General features: G+C 42.0%; 1 protein-coding gene across 1 annotated transcript in view; it reads right to left on the reverse strand.

Moving 5' to 3' along the window:
* Window positions 1-737: 737 nt before the first annotated feature.
* The window catches only part of GRK7 (G protein-coupled receptor kinase 7), a 38,723-nt gene continuing 27,434 nt past the window's right edge, over window positions 738-12,026 (reverse strand). The window contains exon 4 of the mRNA XM_002759535.6: window positions 738-3,392. Coding sequence (XP_002759581.1) covers window positions 3,056-3,392 — 337 coding nt within the window. The 3' untranslated portion in view covers window positions 738-3,055. The remainder of the gene's footprint in view (window positions 3,393-12,026) is intronic.

Genomic DNA, 12,026 nt, shown 5'->3' on the forward strand with positions numbered 1-12,026 from the left:
ATTGAGTATTGCTATGGTTTGGGTCTGTGTCCCCACCCAAATCTCATGTTGAATTATAATCTCCAGTGTTGGAGGAGGGGCCTGGTGGGAGATGGCTGGATCATCGGAGCCGATTTCCCCCTTGCTGTTCTCTTGATAGTGAGTTCTCACGAAATCCAGTTGTTTAAAAGTGTGTGGCATTTGTCCCTGCTTTCTTCCTCCTGCTCTGACCATGTAAGACATGACTGTTTCCCCATTACCTTCCACCATGATTGTAAGTTTCCTGAGGCCTCCCCAGCCATGCTTCCTGTACAGCCTGTGGAACTGTGAGCCAATTAAAACTCTTTTCTTTAAAAATTACCTAGTTTACCTTGTGTTTTTTTTTTTTTTTTTTGAGACAGAGTCTTGCTCTGTTACCCAGGCTGGAGTGCAGTGGTGCAATCTTGGCTCACTACAACCTTTGCCTCCTGGGTTCAAGTGATTCTCCTGCCTCAGCCTCCCTAGTAGCTGGACACACATGACCACACCTGGCTAATTTTTGTATTGTTAGTGGAGACAGGGTTTCACCATGTTGGCCAGACTGCTCTCGAACTCCTGATCTCAGGTGAGCCACCTGCCTCGGACTCCCAAAGTGCTAGGATTACAGGCCTGAGCCATGACATCTGGCCTCGGGTATTTCTTTATAACAGTGGGAGAATGGATTAATACAAGTACTTTTTCAATAATTTTCCTGAATTAGTTCTAAGACATAAAACAGATTTGCATTTAACGTTTATTGAAAGCAGAGGCAATTCACACTACGGAACCAACGCAACAAGACATTTTTACTTTTTTTTCTCTCCAAGTTTTTTGTCCTTTTAAAAATTGGGATAGTTGCCTTTAATTATTAGCTTGTATTTGTCCCTCTGCCAGCTTTAAGGCATAATCAACAAATAAACACGATGTTGTTTTTAAATGTCTAATGTCTATAAAGCCCAATCCTGAGAACTCTACCACTGGGGTGCTCTGGTTAATTGGATTTCTGTTAATCACCAATCAGTTTTTTGTTAAACAAGATTTGTTCAAAACTTAACCAAACTCGAATTTACTTTCTTACCTCAGGGAAAAAAAAAATCTCCTGGGCACATCTGTATCATGCTTTGGTGACACAGAACTCTAAGCATCCTAGGTTAGGATTTGGAGCATCAGGGAGCATGCTGAGGATGGAGAAGGAGCAGGAAAGTGAGCCACAGGTGCACCAGCCCAGGCCTCAACTCTCAGAGGGCTTCTTAACTTGTTCCAGGTATGATTAATGCTGTCTTGGAAATCAGTATTACTGTTAGCCAGATTCCAGTTAACCAACATTCTTTCTTTTTTGAGACACAGTCTTGCTCTGCCACCCAGGCTGGAGTGCAATGGCATGGTCTTGGCTCACTGCAACCTCTGCCTCCTGGGTTTAAGCGATTCTCTTGCCTCAGCCTCTCAAGTAGCTGGGATTACAAGCGCCCGCCACCATGCCTGGCTAATTTTTGTATTTTGAGTAGAGACAGGGTTTCACCATGTTGGCCAGGTTGGTCTCGAACTCCTGACCTCATGATCCGCCCACCTCAACGTCCTGAAGTGCTGGGATTACAAGTGTGAGCCATCATGCCTGGCTAACCAACATTTTTTTTTTTTAAACCAATACTTTTGCAGCTCTTGAATTTCTTACTCAAGGGACAAAACTTTTAAATTGACTTCAGCCAGCTTTTTTACCACCGGGATAAATTAGATTTTATTATGCACACATACATCCTTTTAAAAAAATATCACCCAGCTTTATATTTGTATCCAAATATTTTTTGCAGCTGTAGAATTCTCACCTTGGCTGTGCTTTTGAGAAGTGCTAATTCTACCATACAGTGCTGGCTGGGCAGCCACTTGAAATGAGGGTTACTATTTGTTTCGATTCAATTCTAAGCCCACAGGTCTCCTTCGGGCCTTGAAATAGCCAAGAGACCAAGCTCCCAAGATATGTGGGAGAAACTAAAGTGTGCAAGGATGAGAGAAGCTATAAGATGAATACAGATTGTCTTGTTTCATTTATACTGCCATTATAAAATGACATGCTTTGGGGACATTTGAAAAGTTGCCATCAAAATGTACTATTGAAGTTTTGAGCAACCAAAATAAGATTGAATGTAAGAACATTCAAATGTGCAGGGCAGTGTCTGCCAAACTTTGCTGCATATTAGAATCACCTGGGGAGCTTCTGAAAATCTAAATGGTCATGCTGTTCCCATACCTGGGAGTGGGGATCAGGATGTCTAGGGGTGGGAGTCAGGCATTCATTTTTTAAAAGATCCCTAGATGATTCCAAAGTTCAGCAGGTTTGGGAACCGATGGCATTTGGTAGTGCAAGTTTAAGCAATTTGTAGCATATTACTTAAAGGACTCAACTAAACTTACAGAATACTTTCATTCACGGACCTCATGGATGTTTACATTTAAAATGCTTCAACATTATGATAGTAAGTTATTTCCAAAAAATTGTAAAAGAATCTATCAGTGACATTGAAAATTATTCTGTGATCTAAAACATTGCCAAAATACTGTAATCCACTCCTTTTTAGGGGGAGAATGTCAGGAACATTTATTTCCAGCTTCAAAATCCTCTTTATAAGGATAGAAGCAGAAGAAAGATGAAGGGAAAAAAATATAAACAAAGAAAGACTGAAATGATTATTTACTAAGAATTGCAAATGCTCATTTTCTGGGCACACCACAAAGTTCCATTCTCTGTTCCCAGGACTTTGCGTAATACACAGGGACACGTTGGTAAAAGGCTGATGCTTTTAGTTTATCAAAATAAACCTGAGTGTTTCTTTTCCCAGCCCTCAGTGAAAACTGAGACTTTACTCATCTTTATGAAAAAAAGAAAGAAAGAAAAAGAAAAGAAATGTGTCTAGTAGTGAGCTTGCCTGTCCTTTGGATTGTTCTGTGGTTGCAATGTCCCTCCTAACTGATTAGCCCTCATTCCACAGATTACCATGTGTTGGGAACATTCGAGGATTATATCAGCCGAGACTCCTGCTGTCTGTCTGGTAAAGAGAGCAATTTACAATAACAAACATACGCCAGATTTGGATGAATTACCCTCTCCACAACCCGTAGGTCTGTTGGGGTCATTCAGTTCCTCAAACAGTCCCGTTTCTATAATTTCTTCCTGCCACGCTATAGGAACAGCACCTGTTGCAAAGCTTTTGAAAAACTGCTTATCTTTGTCATCAAATTCCACCCCCCGAACCTCAGAGAAATCATCAATTTCACCGATGTCTTTGGCATAAACCACCGAAGGGTCTGGCACAAATGGGGGTTTGACTAGGCCGGCTTCCAGGCGAGGAAAGTTGATCGTTTTAAAGAAATTATGTTTCCTGGGATCATCAGACTTTTCTCTGTGAAGAAAGGAGATGATCAGCCTGAGACAAAGTTAACCAACCAAAATGGGACATGTTCTAACAATACAAAGCGTGTGGCATATTTTTCTTACAATACATTTCATTTTAATTGCAAAGACAACATAATGATATAAAGAATAACTGAAAAATAGTAACTTTTGAAATGATCCCAAATTCTGTACCAAATAGACAGTAGCACTTTCATTATTTGCAGACAGCTTTCACCTGTCGATGCAACTTTTAAATAGTGAAGCTTTGGACATGACAATCCTTCTTGGTGTTTCATGGAAATACAAGGAAAGTTCTGGAGAACTACACCTGCTTGCCTGCAGCTTCCAGTCATTGCCTCTTCAGGGTCACATAGAACGAGTTAAGCACATCTCTGTCCCACACTATCACCACTCCCATTTTAAAAGACAGCACTCATATCCCCTTATTAGTAATATGACAGATTTCTAGAAGCCCCACTTACCTCCCCCACTGCCACAATAATCTTGGTGTTATTTCTTTAAAGAAATTTCTTTAGAAAAATCCATTAGTAATTTGCAGTAGTATGAATTAGCATACATTTAGTACTCGACTATGATTATTATTATCAAATCCTCCATCTCTATGCTAGAAATTATTCCAGTATACGCCTTAGAATAAGAGAAAAAAGTATGTTCCCAACTGTGTAACCTCTATTATTAATATTAGTTATCTATTGCTGTGTAACAAATTGCCCCAAAATTTAGTGCCTTAAAACAACAAACATTCATTATCTCACAGCTTCTGAGGGTCAAGAATCTGGGCATGGCTTAACTGGGTGTCTCTGTCTCAGAGTCTCTTGTGAGGTTTCAGTAAAGCTACTGGCTGAGACTGTGGTCTTATCTGAAGGTTCAGCTGAGGCTGGGGGATTTGCTCTCAACCTCACTATGTGGTTATTGTCAAGCCTCCATCCCTTATCACATGAGCCTCCATAGGGCTGCCTTAAAACATTGCAGCTGGCTTTCCCAAGGCCAGTGATCTCTCTCTCTCACATGTGCACATGCGCGTGCACGTGCGCGCACGCGTGCACACACACACACACACACACACACACACAGCACAAAATAGAAGCCATAAATTTTTTATAACCTAATCTTGGAAGGGACATCTCATAACTTCTGCTATATTCTATTTCTCATTGAAGGAAGCCTACACTTAAGTAAAGGGATTATACATTGGTATGAATGCCAGGACGGGGGATAACTGGGAGCCATCTTAGGAGCTGCCTACCTTACTCCTCTTGGTTCCTCTTAAATCTAGGTTTTAACAAAATAAAAAGGGGGCTGTTTTGTGGCATCACATTCAAAATGATTTTTTTCTTTTAAAAAAATATGAATAGATTTCCTGGTCTGATTAAGAAACTTCTTTCACATGCAAGAGGCCAACAAACACATGAAAAAATGCTCATTATCACTAATCATCAGATAAAAGTATATTAAAACCACAATGAGACACCATCTAACACCAGTCAGAATGGCTATAATTAAGAAGTAAAACAACAACAACAGATATTGGAGGGGCTGCAGAGAAAAGGGAATGCTTACACACTGTTGATGGGAAGGCAAATTAGTTCAGCCACTCTGGAAAGCAGTTTGGAGATTTCTTAAAAAACTAAAAACAGAACTACCATGTGACTCAGCAATCCTATTACTGGTATATACCCAAAGGAAAATAAATTGTTTTAGCAAAAAGACATACACTCATATGTTCATCACAGCACCATTCACAATAGCAAAGACAGGGAATCAACTAAGGAGTCCATAAATGGTGGATTGAATAAGAAAATGTGGTACATACACAATATGGAATATTATGCAGCCACAAAAAAGAATGAAATAATGTTCTTTACAGCAACATAGATGCAGCTGGAGGCCATTACCCAAAGTGAACTAACATAGAAACAGAAAACCAAATACTGCATGTTCTCACTTATAATTGGGAGCTAAACATTGGGTACACATGGACATAAAGATGGGAACGACAGACACGGGGACTACTAGATGTTGTAGGGGTGGGGAAAGGGTTGAGAAACTACCTATTAAGTACTATGCTCATTACTCCAGTGATTGATTCAATTGCACCCAAAACCTCAGCATTACACAATGTGTCTTTGTAACAAACCTGCACTTATTATACTCCCTGGATCTAAAAGTGTCTTTTTTTTTAAAAGAAATGTCTTCCTTTTAGAAGAAGTCAATTTCCGCCGTAAGTCAACCACAATAGAAACTAATCATATTTCTGGTCTCTCTTTTACATTTTCCATTCAAGATATCAAAAAACTTTTTGGAAAAGGATTGAGAGCTTGCCCCATATATTCCTTTCAGAGATCCCCCCCACATCAGATGATAACTACAACAGATTATTCCAGCAAGACGACCAAAGGCAATACCCAAAAATGGCGCAACTAATGACAAGAATGAGGATAACTGACATGTAATCAGCACCTACTCTCAGTTAACACAGCATTAAGCTCTTCACTTACATGATTACATTCACCCAGTACCACAGCCCTGTCTCTAAGGTCTGTATCTTTAACTCCTTTATGTGCTTCTGCATTCATGAGTAGCTGTGCATCTGAGAAAGCCAGAGTACATAAGTGACTTTTTCAAAGGAAAACTTATAATCAGTTTTTATTACGAAAAGAGAGACTTAATTGGAGGCATCTGATGTCCAGTGATTCCTTGGGTTCTTGTTCTGTGACCCAGGCCTACCCCCTTCCAGAAAGGTCCATCTGCAACTTTTTGGACTTTTCCCACTATGTATGGAGAGCTGCATCAAAAGGTGCTACAAGAGGTCTCTTTTCTCCCAAAAGCCACCAAGTCTCCACCAACTGGAAGAAAGGAAATGCAGGCTTGCCATCTACCAGAACCGTCTGCCCCAGTGTCTGTGCGGTTTATATCTTGTAGGTAAAGAGCCTTGAGGAAGAGTTACTGAGATAAATAGAAGCTTCAAAAATAGATTTTTAGGTCTATGGTGGTTCATGCTTGCAATCCCAGCACTTTGCAGGGCCAAGGAGGCTTGAGGCCAGGAGTTTGGGACCAGCCTGGCCAACATGGTGAAACCCGGTCTCTACTAAAAAACACAAAAATTAGTCAGGTGTGGTGGCACATGCCTATAATCCCAGCTACTTGGGGGGCTGAGGGAGGAGAATTGCTTGAACCTGGGAGGCAAATGTTGCCGTGAGTCGAGATCAGGCCACTGCACTCCAGTCTGGATGACAGAGCAAGACTCTGTCTCAAAAAAAAAAAGAAAGATTTTTAAAAAGTCAGGTTTATTGAGGTATAATTTACACAGACACATTCACTTTTTAAAGGTATCAGATGGATTTTTAAATGTGGCAGAAGAAGGATAGAGCTAGAATGCCATGCAAATAGATCAGGAATGAACCTTGCACATCTCAAAGAGAATGAAGGCGTTGGATTGGGACCAGGTGCCGCAGAGAAGAGCCTGCCTCACTTTCACAACCACTGGCGGGCATGAATTGAACACACCGAGCCAGGGTCAAAAGGACCCTTAAAACTCAGTCTAAGCAGCTTTCACATGAGTAAATGGAGACTGCCGAGGAGCGTGGTAACCTCTGGAGACTTGTCAGACTGGTCTGTACATCAGGATGAACAGTCCTCACATGGCATCTCAAGCACACCAGGCCCAGGGAGCCTCAGTCTGTCCATGAGGGGTGGCTGACGGCAGCCCTTTAGCAACTCATTATAAGAGGCAAGGGAACCAAGGTTCACTCTGAGTTTTGCTTTATGCTCTTCAACAACCCAGTTAGATGCCCCCAGAGGGGAGTACCCATGCCTCTTATACCTTTTCCCAAGAAATGTCTATGGTTGCTGCTGCTACAAGTGAAGACTGGGCTTTCCAATCTCTATTCCTTGTTCTTGAGGCTGGGCCACTGCAAAGATAATCACTTTGATCTTCACTAGCAACTCCCACCACAGGTCTGTCATTAAAATAGCAGGCAGATTGTTTTACTCTTTTTTTTTTTTTTTTTTTGAGACAGAGTCTAACTCTGTTGCCCAGGCTGGAGAGCAGTGGCCAGGTCTTGGCTCCTGCAACTTCTGCCTCCCGGTTTCAAGCGATTCTCCTGCTTCAGCCTCCTGATTAGCTGGAATTACAGATGTGTGCCACCAAGCCCAGCTAATTTTTGTATTTTTAGTAGAGACGGGGTTTCACCATGTTGGTTAGGCTGGTCTCAAACTCCTGACCTGGTGATCCGCCTGCCTCAGCCTCCCAAAGTGCTGGGATGACAGGCGTGAGCCACTGCGCCCAGCCTATTTTACTCTTGCATCTTTCCCTGGCAGTTCTGTGCAGGGCTGTTTTGGCCCATCACTGTGCAGTGCACTTGAACAAATAGGAGAGGCTGTTGCTGGAGGCAGTATCTTTTGTAACAGCCAAAGTGGCAGCTGCAGGGAGGACTTGTGCTCATTGGAGTGGAATATATTTCAGAGCATTAACAGAGACTCTCGTATTATGGAACCCCACACAGAGATTACAATGGATTTTCTTATAATAGTCAATGAAGCAAAGATACCACCTGCCCATACATGAGGCTCACAAGGGGATTTGGTCTGCCAAGAACAGTAGGTATTGGCATGAAATTGTGTGTTGGAGAAGCACTTAAGTCACAGCCTTTCATGATTATTTGCTCTTGTTCTGCTGCACTGGCTGACCAGAATAAAACCTGCAAAAACTTAAGTGGTCTTCCCCAACTAGTTTATTGGAAGACCCTGTAGCTGATCCCATCTGGAGCCCCTGGAGATGCTCAGAAAAGCTTTCGGCTTCTGGGCAAAATTAACTCCCAGATCCATAAAGGCAAAAAAGGTAATCCTCTTCAGTGATGTCAAAAGGAGAAGGATTTTTAATCATTTCGAATGCTTAGGAAGGCAGCAGGGAGGGAGCATTTGAACTCTGCTGGGTAACATGCTGTCTAGGCATTTGTCTTGACTTGGAGGATGCCCACTACATTAATCTATCATAATCCCATTTGATTAAATTTTTTGAAAATATAAAGAGTTAGAATAAAAATGTTAGAAGATTCTACAATTATAGAGGCCTTAAGGAAAAAAAAGTTGGAAGATTTTCTGTTTCACTGAACAGCTGTTTCTTATATGCCTTTCCTCTAATGTTGTAAATAGTCTTATTCAAAACAGTCACAACAACAGATGCTTTATTAAAAAGGTTTTGCTTGAGGAAGCAGCTTCAGGCAATGACCAGTGTTTAGTGTGATTTAAAGTGGTGTTTAAAGTGCTTTAAGGTAGCATTTTCATGAAGTTTTTTAATACTTCATTTCATAAACCCAAAGTCTGCTTATAGGATATTAAGATTGATTTTATTTTATTTTATTTTTTAATCTTTTTTGAGTTGGAATTTTGCTCTTGTCCAGGCTGGAGTGCAGTGGTGTGATCTTGGCTCACTGCAACCTCTGCCTCCCGGGTTCAAGCGATTCTCCTGCCTCAGCCTCCCCAGTAGCTGGAATTACAAGTGCCCGCCACCACACCTGGTTAATTTTTTATATTTTCAGTAGAGATGGGGTTTCATCATGTTGGCCAAACTGGTCTCAAACTCCTGACCTCAGGTGATCCACCCACCTCAGCCTCCCAAAGTGCTGGGATTACAGGCGTGAGCCACTGTGCCCGGCCAAGATAGATTTTAAGTCAAACGTGGGAATTGAAGCATCCAAGTGGGTGATGTTCCCTTCAGGGAAGTCATCTAAAGAGACTTTCCTCCTAACTCAGCCACTGCTACTATACCCTTGGATGGATACTCACTGAACTTGAAGACCATGAGGGTAGAGATTGCTAGTGATTGTCAGTGGTCATCATATCTGATTTGATTCTCTCTCCTCCTGGGCATGCAGAAAACAACACTAGTCAGCCCCCTTACCCGTAGGCAGGACCTGAGGACTAGTTCTGGTCAACAGAAGTGTGTGTGAAGGGGCTGGGTATGGTGGGCTCACGCCTGTAATCCCAGCACTTGGGGAAGCCGAAGCAGGAAGATCACCTGAGGTCATGAGTTCGAGACCAGCCTGGCCAACATGGTGAAACCCTGTCTCTACTAAATATACAAAAATTAGCTGGGTGTGGTGGCACGCACCTGTAGTCTCAGCCATTCAGGAGGCTGAGGCAGGAGAATTACTTCAACCTGGGAGGTAGAGACTGCAGTGAGCTGAGATCATGCCACTGCACTCCAGCCTGGTGACAGAGCAAGACTCTCTTAAAAAACAAAACAAAACAAAAACACAAAAAAAACCCATAAAAATCAGCCAGGTATGGTGGCATATGCCTGTCTGAGGCAGGAGAATCGCTTGAACCTGGGAGGCAGAGGTTGCAGTGAGCCAAGATCATGCCACTGCACTCCAGCCTGGGTGACAAAAGCAAAACTCCATCTCAAAAAAAAAAAAGAAGTGAGTGTGAAGGGATATGTAAAGTGTGTCACTTCTTCCCGGCTGAGGCAGTAAAATGCTCCGTAAGTTCTCTAGTCTCTTTTTCCTGCCACAGCAACTGATAGCCCCAAGCTCCAATGTAGCCATCAATGAAGCAGCCTGGATCCCTGAAGAGAGATCCAGGGATCTCTGCTTGGAAGAGAGAGGCCCTGGAGAGCCACTAGCCTCATAATGGACTTTGCATGAATGAGAAGTAGTTTTTTAAATGCTAAGCTGCTGAGACTTTGGGATTTGCTTGTTATCATAACATAGTTTGTTTTGACCTGACTAATACAATGTTAGAATGTGCACAGGAAAACCAGTTTAATATTTTACTTCTGGGTAATGTAGAGCTCTAATTTCAAATAATTAATTTGGTTATCTGTCATGCATTGAAAGTTATTACAAATGACATTTGGCTCTTTTAAAAAAAATTGAGTGAAAGAGTAAAAGCATGCCTCCATACCGGAACATCGTGAGCTAAGGCAGGCTTCTTCTAATGCCTTCAATGTGCTGGGTGTGGTGGCCCCTGCCCATAGTCCCAGTTACTCAGGAGACTTAGGTGGGAGGATCCCTTGAGCCTTGGCAACATGGCAAGACCCCATCTCTTTAAATACATCCATAAATAAATAAAGCCTCCAGTGGCAACTACCTAAAAAAGAGAGTAATTTGGCTGCCTAGGTCTGGTGGTATGTTCAAAATCAGTCATACTACTATATAGCTATAGATTTGTATTCATATAGATTTTTTAGATGTTGACAATTTAATCCAAGTAATTTAAGATATTCAAGCTAATCCAAGTAATTTAAGGCAGTCAAATTCATAGTGGAGTCAACATAGTATCCGATAAATCCGTTAGAAAAATGAACAATATTGCTGTCATTTACTGACTGACTCCTGACACACGTTATATCTCCTTTTATATACAGTCTATCTAAACCTCAAAATACCCCCACTGTATTAGTTAGGGTTGTGTGGAGAAACAGAACCCACAGGATGTTGAAGGGTCTGAAATGCGCCACTATGACATAAAAACTATTTTGAGCCGAAGTGATTTGAAAATCAACAGATGTATGTTCTGAACTTCCCCCATCTATCTCAAAGAAGAGCTCCAAAAGAACTCAACTGTTATAAATCTCCTCCCTGAGAGGTTCAAAAACAGGGAAGATGGACTCATCACTGGAGACAGAGAAAGTCAGCACCGAACCTAAACAGACATGTCACACAACCATTATCCCTCCCATCTACTCCCTAAGAATCCATTTATCTTCCCTAAAAGTCATTTGTTTTCTCTAAGCATCCTTTCTCTCCCCACTCTCCCCAAGAAATTATTTGTTTTCCCTAAGAGTCTTTTTCCTCCTCCCTTTCCTCTGTTAAGATGATATATTTTCCCCAAATTCTGTCTAGTAGTCACATTTTTTTGAACCCCCACCTACATAAGTGAATTACAAACCTGTCTTTTTCTCCACTAATCTATCTTTTGTCAGTTTAATTTGTAGATCTCCCGCTGGGCACAGTGGCTCACCCCTGTAATCCCATCACTCTGGGAGGCCGAGGTGGGTGGATCACCTGAGGTCAGGAGTTTAAAACCAGCCTGGGCAACATGGTGAAACCCCATCTGTACTAAAAATACAAAAGTCATTTGGGCGTGGTGGTGGGCACCTGTAATCCCAGCTACTTGGGAGGCCAAGGCAGAAGAATCCCTTGAACCCAGGAGGTGGAGGTTGCAGTGAGCCAAGATTGTGTTATTGTACTCCAGCCTGGACAGCAGAGCAAGACTCTGTTTAAAATATAATAATAATAATTTGTAGGTCTCCAATAACTGAATGTAGGAAGGTAGAGAATGCATTTCCTCCCTGACAATGTGTGAGAAGGAGAAAGAGCAAGAGAGAGAGAGAGAACAAGGAAGGGGGAGAGAAGAAAAAGAAAGAGACAAGGGAGAGAGAGAGAGAGAGAGAGAGAGAGAGAGAGAGAGAGAGAGAGAGAGAGAGAGACAGAGATTGATTTAATTTAGGGCTTTGTAAATCCAAAGTCTGCAGGGTCGTTTAGCAGGCTGCAAACCAAGGGAAGGATTGCAATTTGAACCCAAAGGTGGTCTGCTGGTAGAATTCTCATTTCCTCTGGGAGGTCAGTCTTTTCTTATTAAGGCTTTCAACTGATTGGATCACGCCTATCCACAT

Source organism: Callithrix jacchus, chromosome 17, assembly GCF_049354715.1.
Source record: "Callithrix jacchus isolate 240 chromosome 17, calJac240_pri, whole genome shotgun sequence".
NCBI lineage: Eukaryota > Metazoa > Chordata > Mammalia > Primates > Cebidae > Callithrix > Callithrix jacchus.